This window comes from Protopterus annectens, chromosome 8.part0 (assembly GCF_019279795.1).
Source record: "Protopterus annectens isolate FY-2018-M chromosome 8.part0, PAN1.0, whole genome shotgun sequence".
Classification (NCBI taxonomy): Eukaryota; Metazoa; Chordata; order Ceratodontiformes; family Protopteridae; genus Protopterus; species Protopterus annectens.
This window is the reverse complement of record NC_056741.1, coordinates 866,892,775-866,907,486: the sequence shown is the minus strand read 5'-3', so window position 1 is coordinate 866,907,486 and position 14,712 is coordinate 866,892,775. Positions and strand designations below refer to the sequence as shown.

General features: G+C 40.5%; 1 protein-coding gene across 5 annotated transcripts in view; it reads right to left on the bottom strand.

Annotated features, from left to right (window-relative positions):
- The window catches only part of HDAC6 (histone deacetylase 6), a 1,533,697-nt gene that overhangs the window by 218,787 nt on the left and 1,300,198 nt on the right, over window positions 1-14,712 (bottom strand). For all 5 annotated transcript variants that reach the window (XM_044080374.1, XM_044080376.1, XM_044080377.1 and 2 more), the window contains exons 23-24: window positions 5,956-6,130; window positions 3,823-4,727 (exon numbers count right to left, since the gene is read on the bottom strand). In XM_044080374.1, the coding sequence (XP_043936309.1) occupies window positions 3,823-4,727; window positions 5,956-6,130 (1,080 nt within the window). The remainder of the gene's footprint in view (window positions 1-3,822; window positions 4,728-5,955; window positions 6,131-14,712) is intronic.

Below are 14,712 nucleotides of genomic sequence, written 5' to 3'. Positions count from 1 at the left end.
TAAGGCCTCAGATAGAGAAACAAATCTTTTTTAGACTCAAATGGGGTTATAAGAATGACTCTGGTCTTCCTTCTGAATAGCTTCCTTCAGGAATTTTACAATAAGTGGAAAGACGAACCAGTAGATCGTAAAGCCATTCTCAGACTATGGCATCCCTGATTTGTTGCCCCTATGGATGGATAAATAAGAAAAGATCTGCTGCACTTGACACTAGTCTGGGAGGCACAGGATTTGCAGAAAGGGTTCCCTCCAATGGCAGAAGCTCAACTTTGCCACTGAAAGACTAAGCAAGAGAAGACAGCAGCTGAGCCTGCCTGACAAAGGCATGGCTATTTGGGGTATGTGGGTTGCTGTTAGAAAGAAATGAGACAACTTTGCCTCGAGGCTTCTTAACACACAGGATGTGAATATTTCCCTTCTTGACTGATAATGTACCTTATCACACCACTACCACATTGCTAGAGTGGCTGCCAACTACACTTTGGGGGAGTGATTCTTCAGACACATGCAATGTATAGAGAACTACTCATCTCCATGACACTGCTGTGCAAAATTGGCCCAGTTCTGTGAATAGGTTTGGAATGTCTGCTCTAACAATTGTCCCCACCCCAGAGCACAGGCATCTGTGGCAACTGTCACAAAAGGAGTAAGAAGGGTAAAGGGATTACACAGTCACCTTGGAAGTATTTGTAGAGTTCATAAAACTTTCTTTTATCCCAAACAGACATTAAAACAAAAGTGAAATACTGCTCAACCAAAACTCAAAGAAAATGGTGGCCTTAAGTTGATATCAGAGAGGATAGTGACAATCTATAAATACGACATAAAATTAGTCAAAGACATGACTTGAGTTACTTTAAAACTTGAACGATGTTGACAGCAAAATGCTATGACTGAAAAAAAAAATCAACAAATTACCGATACAACACATGAAAATAACAGTCTTGAACCGCTATTAATATATGAATCTATCCATGGCAGACAAGATGTGGAGAAGCAGGCAGAGATGAAGCACATTATGAGAGCTATGTAATGAGACAGAGCCTGGGAAAGCAAATAGGCACCATCGAAAGTGTAGCCAGATGTTACGATTGTGCCCTGTGCAACTCCCTGATCTAGCTCCATCTGTAAACTCTGAGTTGAGGAGCAAAAAAAAGTTCTCATCCCCTCAGTGTGGAGAAAGAAAAAAGATCCTCTTCCCTAAAGGCTCTTTTCTTTGTTAACTATAGCAAGTCTCTTGTTACAAATGTAATGCTACAGCCAACTACATACAACACACACAGTGCTGAAGCACTTCAGCCATGATTACAAGCACATTAGCGTTCATTTCTGAATGCTGGTACTGCCAAATCGTGCACCCTGATAACTTGCGCTCAGGCTACTTGCCTCCTTCCCCCTGCCCTAATGACGACTCTGGGTGCTATACTGACTACTGCCTAGAACAATCGGTCTTAGAGTAGAGGTGGATGGACTGGATCATGCAAGATCTTTGTGCTAATCTTCACACTAGGTTCAAATGCTGATACTGAGCTTTTACATACAATTATACTGCTAGACAGCAATGCTACTGAGTTATCTGCTAATTAAAGTAAGGTAACCACATATCCAGCTCTGTGGTAAATAGGGATAAAGGCCCAAAACAGCAACTTGGTTGTTGAATGAGCTGGGCAGGGAAGTGAGTGAGCTGCAGACACTCATTTGGGGGTTGGGATGATGGCATGCTCAGTAACAATACAGGAAGGCTGGATAGCTGGCAAGCACATAGATACACAACACAGAGGGACAGAAAAGTAAACTATGTTGTAAGTTAAATTATCTGATCAGCAAAACAAAAACAAAAAAAAAAACAGTATATGCAAACAAGAAACAAAGGTCACTTGTTAAGATAATTTACTGCAAATGATTCAGCTTGTGCTTCTTTAAATACCCAAGATTCTACACATATAATCAGGGAATATGCTTGCAAATCCACTCTCTTTGCAGAATGGAACAACTTAAGGACATCTTGATGGGGGGGGGGGGGGGGGGTCCTAGGGTATGAGATCCCATTTTAAATTTTTTCCAAAACATCATTTAACTGCACCTGCAGCAGCCTAATCAAGAATTGTTTTCTGCTTTACACTCACTACTTACTGAGATAGGTTCATGTTTTCCAAGACATTAAAAATGGACAAAGCTGTCATCAAAGAACAAACAAACAAATGAATGGCATGCAATCTGAAATTCTTAACGCTAAGATCTTATTTGTTTGTCTCTTTCGGCTTTTCCCGGTTAGGGGTCACCACAGCGGAACTCCGGTCCGCTAATGATTGGTAGTTGATTTTTACGTGCAGAGTTACCAGCCCTGATGCACAACTTCAACGAAGGTATACCCATTCACGCATGTCTCCATGCAGTGTTAATTCAAATGCTTTGGGGGCTGAAACAGGCCTTGCTTTTTTGACAAATACTGAAATAATAGTATGGCTGGAGCAACATGACACAGTTTATGCAATACAAAGAATGCCAGCATCTCATGTGACAATTTTTAGAATACTGAAGCCGGGAACACCATCTTTTGGGAGATGCAAAGATTGAGTAATGTTAGAAGAGGTTGTTTTTTAGTAGTATCTTCAGATTTTACATAAAGTGCACCCACATAAAATATTCACTGCTTTGCAACTCTCTTTTTACCTAGTAGCAGTTATCAAGGGGAAATTGACAACATTGCTCAAGACAGACAGAAAGGCAAAGCTCTTCAGTGGCTGTTAGCATAGTTGTTTAGATATCAAACTGCACACACTCTAAACCTTCCAAACCTGTGGATTGTTCCCATATTTTCCTACTGTACTGTATACAAGTCATTTAACTAAACCAAAGTTAAGACAACTCTGTTGGCAACAGGAATAAATCCCTGATCACATCAGAACTGACCAGTGATCTGCTGGTGCTTACATGATGGAGAAGCATGCCCCAGAGGGTGGCAGTGAGTAGCCAACATCAGCTTGCTTGCTCCTTGGGAATGAAGGAAGGCTGTATGACCCACCATGAAGATGGGTCCTAATAGAGGCTTGTAGGCATGAGACATGCACTTGGACACAAACTCAAAGTATTACCAAGTCTTGCTTGGAACCATATTTAAGGCAACGTATGGAAGCAAGTATAAACTGAATGAGCTAGGGACTGCAATTCCCATTTCACTCTGTGTGCATCACAGCAGCCACAGGGTAATAGAGGGATAAGGGCCCTATGAAACAACCCTAATGGTTGACTAGGAAATGATCCAGAGAGACAAGAGAATCTGAAGGATGGTATGTAGTAGGTAGAAAAATTACTATAAACAAATAAATAGTTCCTGAACAACTCATAAAAACAAGCACTTATGTCTAATGTGTTTCAACAATACTTGACCAAGAAAATAAGCAAAAACAGTGCAACAACTATGACAAGTATACTAATGAAACTATGCAAAGAACATTAATACCTGGAAAGAATGAAGGTAATGGAGTTGCCTCTGCTTTCACAATGCAGGACTCTAAATGACTGTCATACAGAGGATCAAATACTGCTAAAAAGAAAACCTTCCAATGAACTGAAAAAAACTGATAAGAGTATCATCTCTACCATGTATCAAGTGAGCTACTCTATTAAAGATAACTACAAATAGTGGCCATTACCAATGGAAAACTATATCTGTTGACATACGAAAAACTAAAAGCCTGTATGGAAAAAGACAGGAATCTAGACATTACTGTTAATGCAAAAACAGATAACAGCCCCTTCCAGATTAATGTTTTACTCAAGGACAGTGAGTTTAAAGAAGCAAAATGGTCTCTCACTGACCTGGTGTGTCTTTTCTTGAAAAACAGGGTTGCTCACAACTGCTTTATCTTCAGTTTCTGCTACTGGCAATATTTCATTCTCCTCTTTTGCTTTGATCCTGCTCTCCTTCGAAACGCTTGCATTAGATTTCACTTTCTGCCTTGCTCCTCCCACAGGGACTGAGCTGAGACTCTCAGACATGCAGAACGGAGTGGAGGTTTTACTTTGGTTGGGAGATACTTCTCTTGCTTTCTCTTCTTTACTTTTTAGTTCACTAATAGTAATGGATTCTACTTCAGCTGATAACCGTTCAACAGAGACAGTGTGTGCTGTTACCTGTTCAACATTTTCCTGACTCCCTGGTATCTGTTCTACAGATCCTTGTCCTACAGGTAACTGATCAGTAGGCACTTGCTCTTCTGTTCTTTGTCCGACAGACTGCATTCTTGCTGTCACCTGTCCAGCAGGTTTGTGGCTATCCAAAGATTTGGCAAGTTCTACAGTTGCTCTTATGCCCTCAGTGGGCTCCTGCACCACAGTTGACTTCTGCAAATGTTCTTGATCCACATATATCTGTACAGAAGATGCTATAATTTTGTCAGAGATTTCTTTATCTCCTGATATTTGTTCAGAAGTCTGCACCTCTGTTGGCATTACAGATTTGTGAGTTAATTTCATCTGGTGAAAAGAATCATCATCCACCACCTGTTCTGAACTTCCACTGAGATCATGAAACGTCAGACTTCCATCGGTTTGTTTTATAGTCTGCTCTGGGGATGCAGGCAGTGACAGTGTACAGGGGCTCATATGAAGCTCTGAAGAACTTCGGTGTTTTCCTTCAGCACTCTTCACTTCTGGACTCGGACTAGTTTTCTGTGCTGGTGTTACACCTTGAATTGGAGTGTCTTCTGCTACAGGCTCTGTTACTAAAACAATTTAAGAATTACAATTTTAAGTAAGTTAAAAATGAAACACCACAGAATACAGTCGGCAGCACAACTTAAGAACCAGCTCTCTGCTCTTTCCATGCAACACATTGAAAGCAGGACAACAAACACAACAGCACAACTAAATTAATATATACCTCACAAGTGAACTACTACAGGGCACAGCACCACCTGTTGCAGAGCCAGAAGATAATACAATACATACACAGAATCTGTGAAGACAGAAAACATTCATCCATGAAAAACTATAGTAGGTAATGCCATGCAGCACAGAAGTCAGCATGCAAAACTCAGTAATTTACAGGATATGCTAATTTGCCTCATAAAGCATAAAGATTATTCAAGTAACCTAAAGTTGCACCGTGGTGATTCTCAAAAAGCAACACATAAACAGAGCAGAGAACATTGTATTGAAAATCATCATTCTATAAGGCATCCTATTATTGACATCCATAGTACAGAGCACAGACAAAACCTTCTCACCCAGAGACAACACATCTACTTCTCTATAAGAACTAAGTTCAAGTACATTCTTAAACCAGTGGCAAGTAAAGGTGTAGTGACTTAAAAAAATCCTCTCAAACTACTCCCTGCCCATTTGTTTTCAGCTCTGAATGTCCATGGACACCGTTTTCATTACTGATGGAAGAGAGGGGAAACTGGGGACTGCACTCCCCAATAGGCAGAGATGGATCCCTTTATAAGGGTTGGGATTTTCAGCATGCCTTGCAAGCTTAGTATAGGTGGGAAACCATGCCATACAACATCATCAGTTCACACTATGTAGATTATTCATAAAGCTGACACAAGCCTTGAAAGCCTCTTATTGGCCTCTCCCCTTCATATCTCTAAATCTGGGACATACATCAGGTCCAATAGTGCGCCACAAAAGCCTTCTTACTATATCATAAGGTAAAACATGATTCTATAAAATCTTAAATATTATACCATTATAACCAAAAACAAGAACACATCTTGTACTTACTGGGATTCAGTATCATCGACATATTATGCAATTTTGCTTACAAGTGCACTGCTGACAATTATCATTTGACAAAGGCAACTAAAGCACATAAAGGCTTCCTACTGAAAAGTCGGGACTCGAAATGCTGAGTCAACAGACATGTTTTTGAAGCAGCACCGCAAAACCCTTTCTGAAAAAAAAAATCAAATGAATACACAGTACACATCAAACTGCTTCACCTACCTTGCAAGCGCAGACTGCTCCAGTATTTCCGGTGCACCCCAATAACATTACTTATGGATTGCATAGCACTAAGGTGAGGTGTTTTCATTCTGCCCAGATCAGGTGGTGTGCCTCCCAGAAGGGTCCATGTGCACATAGACATAGACTCTGAGATAGAAGTGAGATTATAACCACCCTAGAGTTTATTATAAAGAAATAAAAGATACACAAAATTAAAAATAATGACAGCTTATCTTAGCACAGCAATACTGTCTCAATAGTAAAGAACCACAGATCTTTCCTTTCATCCCATCACTCAAAAGCAATGAATGTAACCCTTAAATGTGCTTCATGACTATCACTATGTCCCACTAATAGGACACAAAATGCCTATACATAAAACAGGAGTGTACGTCTGATATATGGAAGATAATGGTTGTACTTCTACTCTAGAACCTTTTATTTTGCTTGTTTTCACACTGTCAACCATTGTTCAAAAGACATTTTCAGACATAACTTAAGCCTGCAGGCCACAAACAAAAAAGGTACATGATTATCCAAAATGTATTTACAGAAAAACAAAAGCACACAAGACAGCTACAAATAAACAAAAGTACAAACAGACCTTATAGTTGCAAGTACAGAGATTAGTAGGCACATTATGGCTATACAGACAAATAACATCCTACAACAAACGTACAAAAAAAAGTTATGTACTCACCATAACGCTCCATGTGAGTTGTTCATCTAGCCTTCATTCTTACTGATTGGTTCGGAGCCAATCCTTGGCTCTGACTCAGCCAACAGCAAAAGCTCAAGGTCTTCAACTAGCTCGAGTCCAACTCCCTATCCCATGATGCACCCTGATCTTCCCTCAGATCTTGTTTGCTGCCTGACTACTTAGTAGTATAAATATGCCACTCAGAGTTGGACAAGAGACAAAGCACCCTATAAGAAAGGAGACAGACCTCAAGTAGACTGAATGGGGGTTGGAGGGTGGGCCGTAAGAATTAAGGTGAGATGAACAACTCACATGGAACGTTATGGTGAGTACATAACTTCTTTATGTGAAGTTGTTCTATCTCTCCGTTCATTCTTACTGATGGGTATCGTCCCAAGCACCATCTTTCTTGGGTGGCTCATCGGAGAATATTCCTCAGAATTGTGGAACCAAAGGAGGTCCTGTCCCTGGAGGCCTTGTCTACTTTGTAATGAGTGACAAAGGTATGAGGTCTTGACCAGGTAGCTGCTGCACAAACAGAATCTAATGGTAACCTTGCAAAAAAGGCTAATGGGGTTGAAACAGCTCTAGTAGAGTGGGCCTTTATTTTTTGTTGCAAGGGAGCTTTTTCCGAATTATAAATGAAGGAAATTCAATCTGATAGCCATCTTGACAAAGTTACTTTTGTCACTGGAGCACCCTTCTTTGACTCTGAAAAGGAAACAAGCTGATCTGTTGACCTAAATTGTTTTGTTCTATCTAGGCAAAATCAGAGTTGTCTATGAACATCAAGTTTGTGCAGCATGTGTTCCATCCTATTTGTGTATTGAGGAAAGAAGACCGGCAACTGAATAGATTGGTTAAGATTTGACTCTGAACAAATTTTTGGTAAGAAGGATGAATTAGTTCTAAGCGAAACTCTGTCATTATGGAAAATCAGATAAGGAGGTTTGATGGTCAAAGCTTGTAGCTCAGAAATCCACAGAGCAGAAGTAATGGCTATCAGAAAAATAGTCTTGCATGAAAGAAATTTCAAAGGACAGGATGAGGCTGGTTCGAAAGGAGGTAATATGATCTTGAGAAAACAAAATTTAGATTCCATGGCATGACCGGAGCTCTGATTGGTGGCCTCAAATGAATGGCACCTTTAAGAAAGGCTTTAGCAAGTTGATGCGACATGACATCGGAGCCTTGGAAGCCCAGATGAACGTTTGAGACTGCTGCCAATTGACCTCTGACGGTAGCTGCAGCAGCTCCTTCGTTGAAAAGTTTAGTTAGAAATTCCAGTACAGATGGGATCGGAGCTAGATAAGGATCAACATCATTCTGAGAGGCCCATAAGGAAAATCTCTTCCATTTGCTAAGATACAACTTTCTGGTGGATGATTTATGACAGGATGTTATAATATGTGGGGCCTCAGATGAGAAGTTGTAAATCCTGGCTATTGAGGGAATTGGAGCAGCCAAGCTGTCAGTTTGAGGGAATGAAGATAAGGATGAAGAGCCCCCAATGAATGGGTCAACAGATCCGGAACTGGGTCCAGGGTTCTTCCAAGAGATGAGGCTGGAGGAAGGGAAACCAAATTTGCCGAGGCCAGTAAGGGGCTGTTAGGATCAAGATCCTTCACAAAAGTTTTGCTTTCTGTAATACCTTGGGAATCAGAGAGAAGGGAGGAAATGCATAAAGGAGACCCATGGGCCAACTGTGCACCAGTGCATCCCTTGGGGCTTCCTCCGGCAGGGGAATTGGGGCAAAGCAGCTGCTGCATTTTGTGTTTGTCAGGGATGCAAAATGACTGCAGCAAGGTTGGTCCCACCTGTAGAATATCCTTTCCACTACTTGTTGCTTTAGGGACCACTCATGAGGCAGTAAGTTTGCCCTATGCAGCTTGTCTGATATCACATTAGATTTCCCCAGGATGTGGATTGCTATCAGAAAGCGCTGGGCGGAGATTGCCCACTGCCATACTCTCATGGCCTCTCGACACAGTGGGTAAGATTTGGTTCCTCCTTGTTTGTTGATGTACCAGACCACTGACACGTTGTCTGTCTGAAATGCAATTGTTCCCAGAAGTAGAGTCTTGAAAGGACTGCAATGCTAGAAGTACCACTCTCATCTCCAGGATATTTATATGCAGATGAGCCTCATGTTTACTCCACGTGCCTTGGGCTGTTCTTCCCTGAAAATGTTCCCCCCCACCCAATCAAGGAAGCGTCCGGGGTCACCATGGCTATGGGATTGGGTAGAACAAATGGACGTCCCCGAGATACATGTTGAGACGGCAGCCACCACTGAAGGTCCTTCTTGCACGTATTCATTATGATAACTTGGTGTGACATTGGAAGTTCCTGAAAGGACCATTGAGAGAAGAGGAGCCAGTGTAGAATTTGCATGTGCATTCCAGCGAGGGGAATGGCAATGATTGCTGCCATCGATCCTAGCAATCTGAGTACCATTGAGACTGGGGCTTTTTTCCTTGGAAGCAGGTCTAATACTTGTTTTCGTAAGGCAGAAATTCTTTCTGGAGGCAGACTTAATGTCACTGAAACTGTGTTTAGTTCTGCTCCTATGAAGATGGTCTGTTGTGATAACGATAAGGCAGATTTTTCTGAGTTGATGGTAATCCCCAACTGATTGCAGAGATCTAAGCTTATCTCCTTCGCATGAATAAGTTGATGCTTGGTGGTGGCAGTGAGGAGCCAGTCTTATAGATACGGAAACACCTGGAATCTCAACCATCTCAGGTGAGTGGTGACTACTGCCATACATTTCGTGAACACTCTGGGGGCTGTAGTAAGACCAAAGGGCAGAGCGCAAAATTGATGATGGCTGGGTCCCAGCCGGAAGCGTAGATGATCCCTGGATTGTATGTCCATGTTTATATGGTAGTACGCATGCTGAAGATCTGGAGCGCACATCCAATTGACTTTCCCCAGAAAGGGAAGTATTGACTGATGCGTGACCATTCGGAACTTCATCTTTTTTACTGACTTGTTTAGTCTGCTTAGGTCCAGAATAGGTCTCCAGTCCCCTGTTTTCTTTGGAACTAAAAAGAACCTTGAGTAAGTTCCGGATCCTCTCTGGTCTGCTGGGACTGGTTGGATGACTCTTTTATCCAGCAACCTTTGGACCTCTAAGGCTGCTTGGTCCCTGTGACTGGGTGGAACGTCTGGGATTTTCTTTATTGGGGGGGTGGAGTGGGCAAAGGGAATTGAGTATCCTCTGGATATTATGCTTTGTACCTGGCTGTCTTTTATTTTTAGCCAGGTGTCTAGGTACAAAGATAAGCGTCCCCTGACAGCCTCCACCTGTACATTATGTACCCACATATGAATTGGCTCAGCATTACCCATATTTATGGGGACATAAGATGAAATATTAAGGAGTTTTGATTAAAAATGCCTCTGTTATGGCAGCTAAGGATATTTGGGAAGAGACTAAACAAAAGATAATACAAAATTTGAGAAGCTGGAAACTCCTATATATGGATATGGATAGTACGATACAAGCAGTGAAAATGTTCTTAGTCCCTTTAGTGTTGTATATGGGTCAGGCATACTTTTATAAACCTGAGAAGTTGTGGACGATAACTAATAAAGAATTGAATGAATTTACTTGGGAGGGAAGGAGGGCAAAAGTTAACTAGGAAAAATTGATCCTTCCAATAGAAAAAGGTGGTTTAGGTTTACCTGATCTGAAGGGATATTTTAGAACTACACAATTAAGACTTGTTTACATAATGGAAGCAGAAGATTATAATTCAACGTGGAAAGGGATAAGGATGAAACAAGGAGGTAATTCAAGAAATAGAAAGAGAGACTGTGAGATTCTGAGTGCAGATCCTTAAGGAGAATAACAACAACCATACAGAATATTATATTCATAAAGCAGCAGAAAGTATTCTATGAACTAAGCCAATACGAGAACAGAGAAAAGAGATTTTGCCAGTAGGGATGACTGCAAGTAGGGGTACAGAAAATAGGCAAGAGGGAGCTGGAATTTACTGCGGAAACTTGGCAAAGAAACCAAGATATTGGGGGCAAATAACTTGAGCAGGAAAGTAACAGAGTGGGATGAGGCCAAGAATACATTTGGACTGCAGGCTAGAGACAGCCTTCCCTACCAGGGCTTTAGCTTGGAGTACAGGAAAAGTGAAAGTTATAGGGGGATTTTAAGTGAAAGATCTGCTCTGGTACAGTTTTTAGTTGAATCTAGAACAGAAATAGCTTTTAAAAAAGGGATAATTAGTAGGGCATATAAAATACTGTATGATAACTACAAGAATCAATCCGAGGAGGTTAAAAAAGATTAGGAAGAGACTGAAAAAAAAATTTACAAAAACAATGAAAAGACATGCTATGCCCTTCCCCATGTGTGTTTGTGCTTCCACTCACATACCAGTGAGGGCTACTCTCACTTGCATGGAATCTTTAAGCCCATGTCTCTGGTCCTGTACTTTCTGGTGCTACACAAACATCTGCATAACAGTAATCAGTTGAACAAAACTACCACCCCCTCCCCAGGATGGAAGAGAAGCAGCACTGGCTGCTAACTCCCATCCTTCCCTACCTGGAACTTCCAGAATCCACTGTTCAGGCCACTGCATGAAATCAGGTTGTTGGTCAGGACTTTATTTCTCTGTCAAAGAGCCAGGCTACTTTGGGTAACAACTGCTAAGTTACAGTGATGTGCATCTAAATAGTATTGCATCAACTTAATGGTCACTTCCCATACATCTCAACCTGGAAACATCAAAAATATGGACAAAGACACCTGAAAAAATAAGCACAAATCTGTATGCTGGTTAACATAAAAGTTGCACACATAATTAAGCAACCACACCCACTCCATTGGAATTCTGGGATACCAACTTTCAAATGCAAACTGAAGAACAGACAACCAAAATATGCAGTAAATGGTAACCATTTTTTTGAAATGTGGTAGCAATGATGTTCACTGGGATGGCAGATGATAAACCTTAGGCTTTTGTTTTTGGTGACTTGCAGTATGTTGGTTTTGTGGTAAATTTAGGGCATTTAATGGTAGGCAATATTCTAATCTTAGCAAAAGATTATAATAGTTTGCTAGGACCTCCAAAAGTCAGTCATTCTCTATGGCCTACTGATCAGTGGCATAGCTAGAGTTTGTGCAGCCCAGGGCTGTCCGAGTTTGCCACCCTTTCTCCCTCACAAAATTATGATTGAATGGGGGCCCCCCATACACAGTCCTCCCCCTGCAGCCATTCCAGTGTCCCATTACTTGGCGACTTCACCCCACTTACCATAAACACGGTAATGTGCATACTGTTTTACTTCTACAATGATTATTTGGATTTCATTTAAAACTTTTATTTTACATTTTATAGCACAAACACTAATAGACACCTATTAAACAAAGCAAAGCAATACAGTCACAATGAAAATAGACTTAACATTAAAACGTCTCTGCCCTTGAAAGTAAACTCACATTCATTGAAACCCACGTTCAAAGAAAATGCATCTGGCCAGGGGTGGATAAAGATTACCTTTGGGCTGTTTTCAAATCATAGGCCCCTTGCACAGGGAACATACATGTGTTCTTTGATACACCTTCCTAACTGTATATTTCTTGTATAATACAGCACACTTGTTAGAGCACATTTTAAATCTATTGTTTTGAACATTTTTCCAGTAAGCAATGAAACAAAATGCATGAACCAATAATGACAAAACTGCCCAATTCAGAACATTTCCATTGTAAAATTCTACTCAGATTTCTACAGTCCACCAGTATCAGTAAATATGCACAATATCTGCAGAAGTAAAAGTCATCTAAATAATTCCACATTAAAAGGCTCTATAACTAATCAAGAAGTTGCTGCTAGCAAACAACTTTATATTTCATTGTTTCATCTACAAATAATGTGCCTGCTGCCCTTGAGGAATAAACTGCCTATGTTACATTAAAAAATGATAAGCTACTAATATTGCAATAGGAAATGGATGGCAAACTGATAACAGGTTCATAGTTACTAGGTATCTCCACCAAAGAGGACATTCTCAGGACTACAGCATACACCCACTTTAAAACTACAACATAGTACAGTATCAGCAATCCATCTACATACTGTGGGAGTGGAACCCACAGCCTTCTGCATCAAAAGCAAGTATGCTACCGGTTGTGCTACTAACACAAACAGACTTGGTATAAGCAGCACTAAACTTCTCTCCCATGAAGAATCATGCAGCACAAGAAATCTGGAAAAAAACAAAAATGCATTGGGGGGACGACGACAAAGTCCCCAAACCAGGGACACATTTTAAACACTGCTTGTACAATTTTAGAAAAGTTGCTAGAATAAAACGTTTTGTGTTACCATGCGTTTCCTGAAAGATAGGAAGACTGAAACTTAAATGGCTATCATTATGTAGTGAATTCAGTTCTCACTAAATTGCTAGAAAAACACAAATTTTAAGAGGAACAGACCAAAGAACCAAACACAAGTGGTATACTTGGGGCCACAGTACTGGCATTTAAGCATGTTTTTATTTTTATTTATATTTGTACATATCATAAAAAGCCACTGGACGAGAAATTATGGAGGTACAAAATTTTCACAGAAAAAGGGACAATTCAAGTACTTCCATTTATGGTATTTCTAAGCATGCCATTGTAGTGTTATTTGTGCTGACATGTTTCCTAGTTTGCATGTACAGCATGATTTCCCAGTATCACCACTTCTGATACATGTTTAGAATAGTTGTTCACCTTGCTCAACAGCTTTATGACATTTTCTAAACTCCCATTTAAATAGAGTCAGAAGGCTACCAAGAGCTTATGCCAGGCCCCCTTTTCAGAAAGTTCCTTAAAAAGTGAAAAGCTTGCTTGTCTCAGTCTCATGGTGTAATTGCCAAAGTGTATCAAAAAGTCCAGAACAGTGTTTCTGGCAGACTTGGAGTAGCCAGTCATATTCCGTAAACATTGTGTTTGTCAGTTCTGAGGTAACAGTGACGTGTTTCTTCTGATTTACCTAGAATAGCTTGTGTTGGCCTTTGCCAACATACAGAACCATAACACACACTGCTCAGTAAGCTGTTGTCAGCACTGCAGAGTTTTTTTTTAATCTGAAATATGCAATAGGACGATGATGCAGTTCTATTATAGCAAGGATTTAAAAATATGGATGCATTTTATGTCTGCGAATATTTATAGCTCTTAAAAACATAGTCAACTTTATTACAGTATGCATAACTAGTCATTAAATGAGATAACCTTCACCACATGAACTTATTACAGCAAAGGACTTCATGTAATCGCCACTCAGTTCCTAGAAAGCTGCCTCTGTTGTACACACGGAAATGTTAGTGACCAGACGGACAAACAGCCCTTTGCTTTGGAACTGTAGGGGGTTACAATACAGGTAGGTGCATAAGGACAGCAGACACATCAAATCACAGGACTACAAATGTAGCACTTTCATTTCCGAAGAGCAGTACGGTGCATTTACTGTAATACTAAATGATTCAGATTAAAACAAAACACATGCAACTACAACCTTTTTTGTCCAATCAGTATCCAAAACCAAAGGGAATGCCTTTTGCAATCTAGGTTTACTGCAAAGCACCCTAGAGAATAGTGCATGCAAAGCACAGTTTGCTAGTATTACCTGTGGAAAGCAGGTACTACAGGTAGTACGGAAGGAAATAAAGTAATACACCTAATAAAAAAAGTGCTACAAATGCAGCATTAAATCAGTACAGGTGATACACTAATGGAAATGCTCGACTCAAGGTTGCAAATTTAGAAGCTAGTAACTAGCTGATTTCAGTAGCAGTAGAAACTGCTGAACATATTTTCATACAGCAGTAGAAGTGCAGGAACGTTTAATGCGGGTTCAAATCCAGTGGCGCATAATCTGTCATTCAGGAATACAATATCTTCATGACTGATCTCTATGCTAATTGTCTCAGAAACTAATAAAACCGGTAACACAACAAAAGCAGGAGAGGGAAATCCAGTAGAACCTAATCACTTACTTGACATACAAGTTCCAAACTGCACACAGCTGAACTAACTT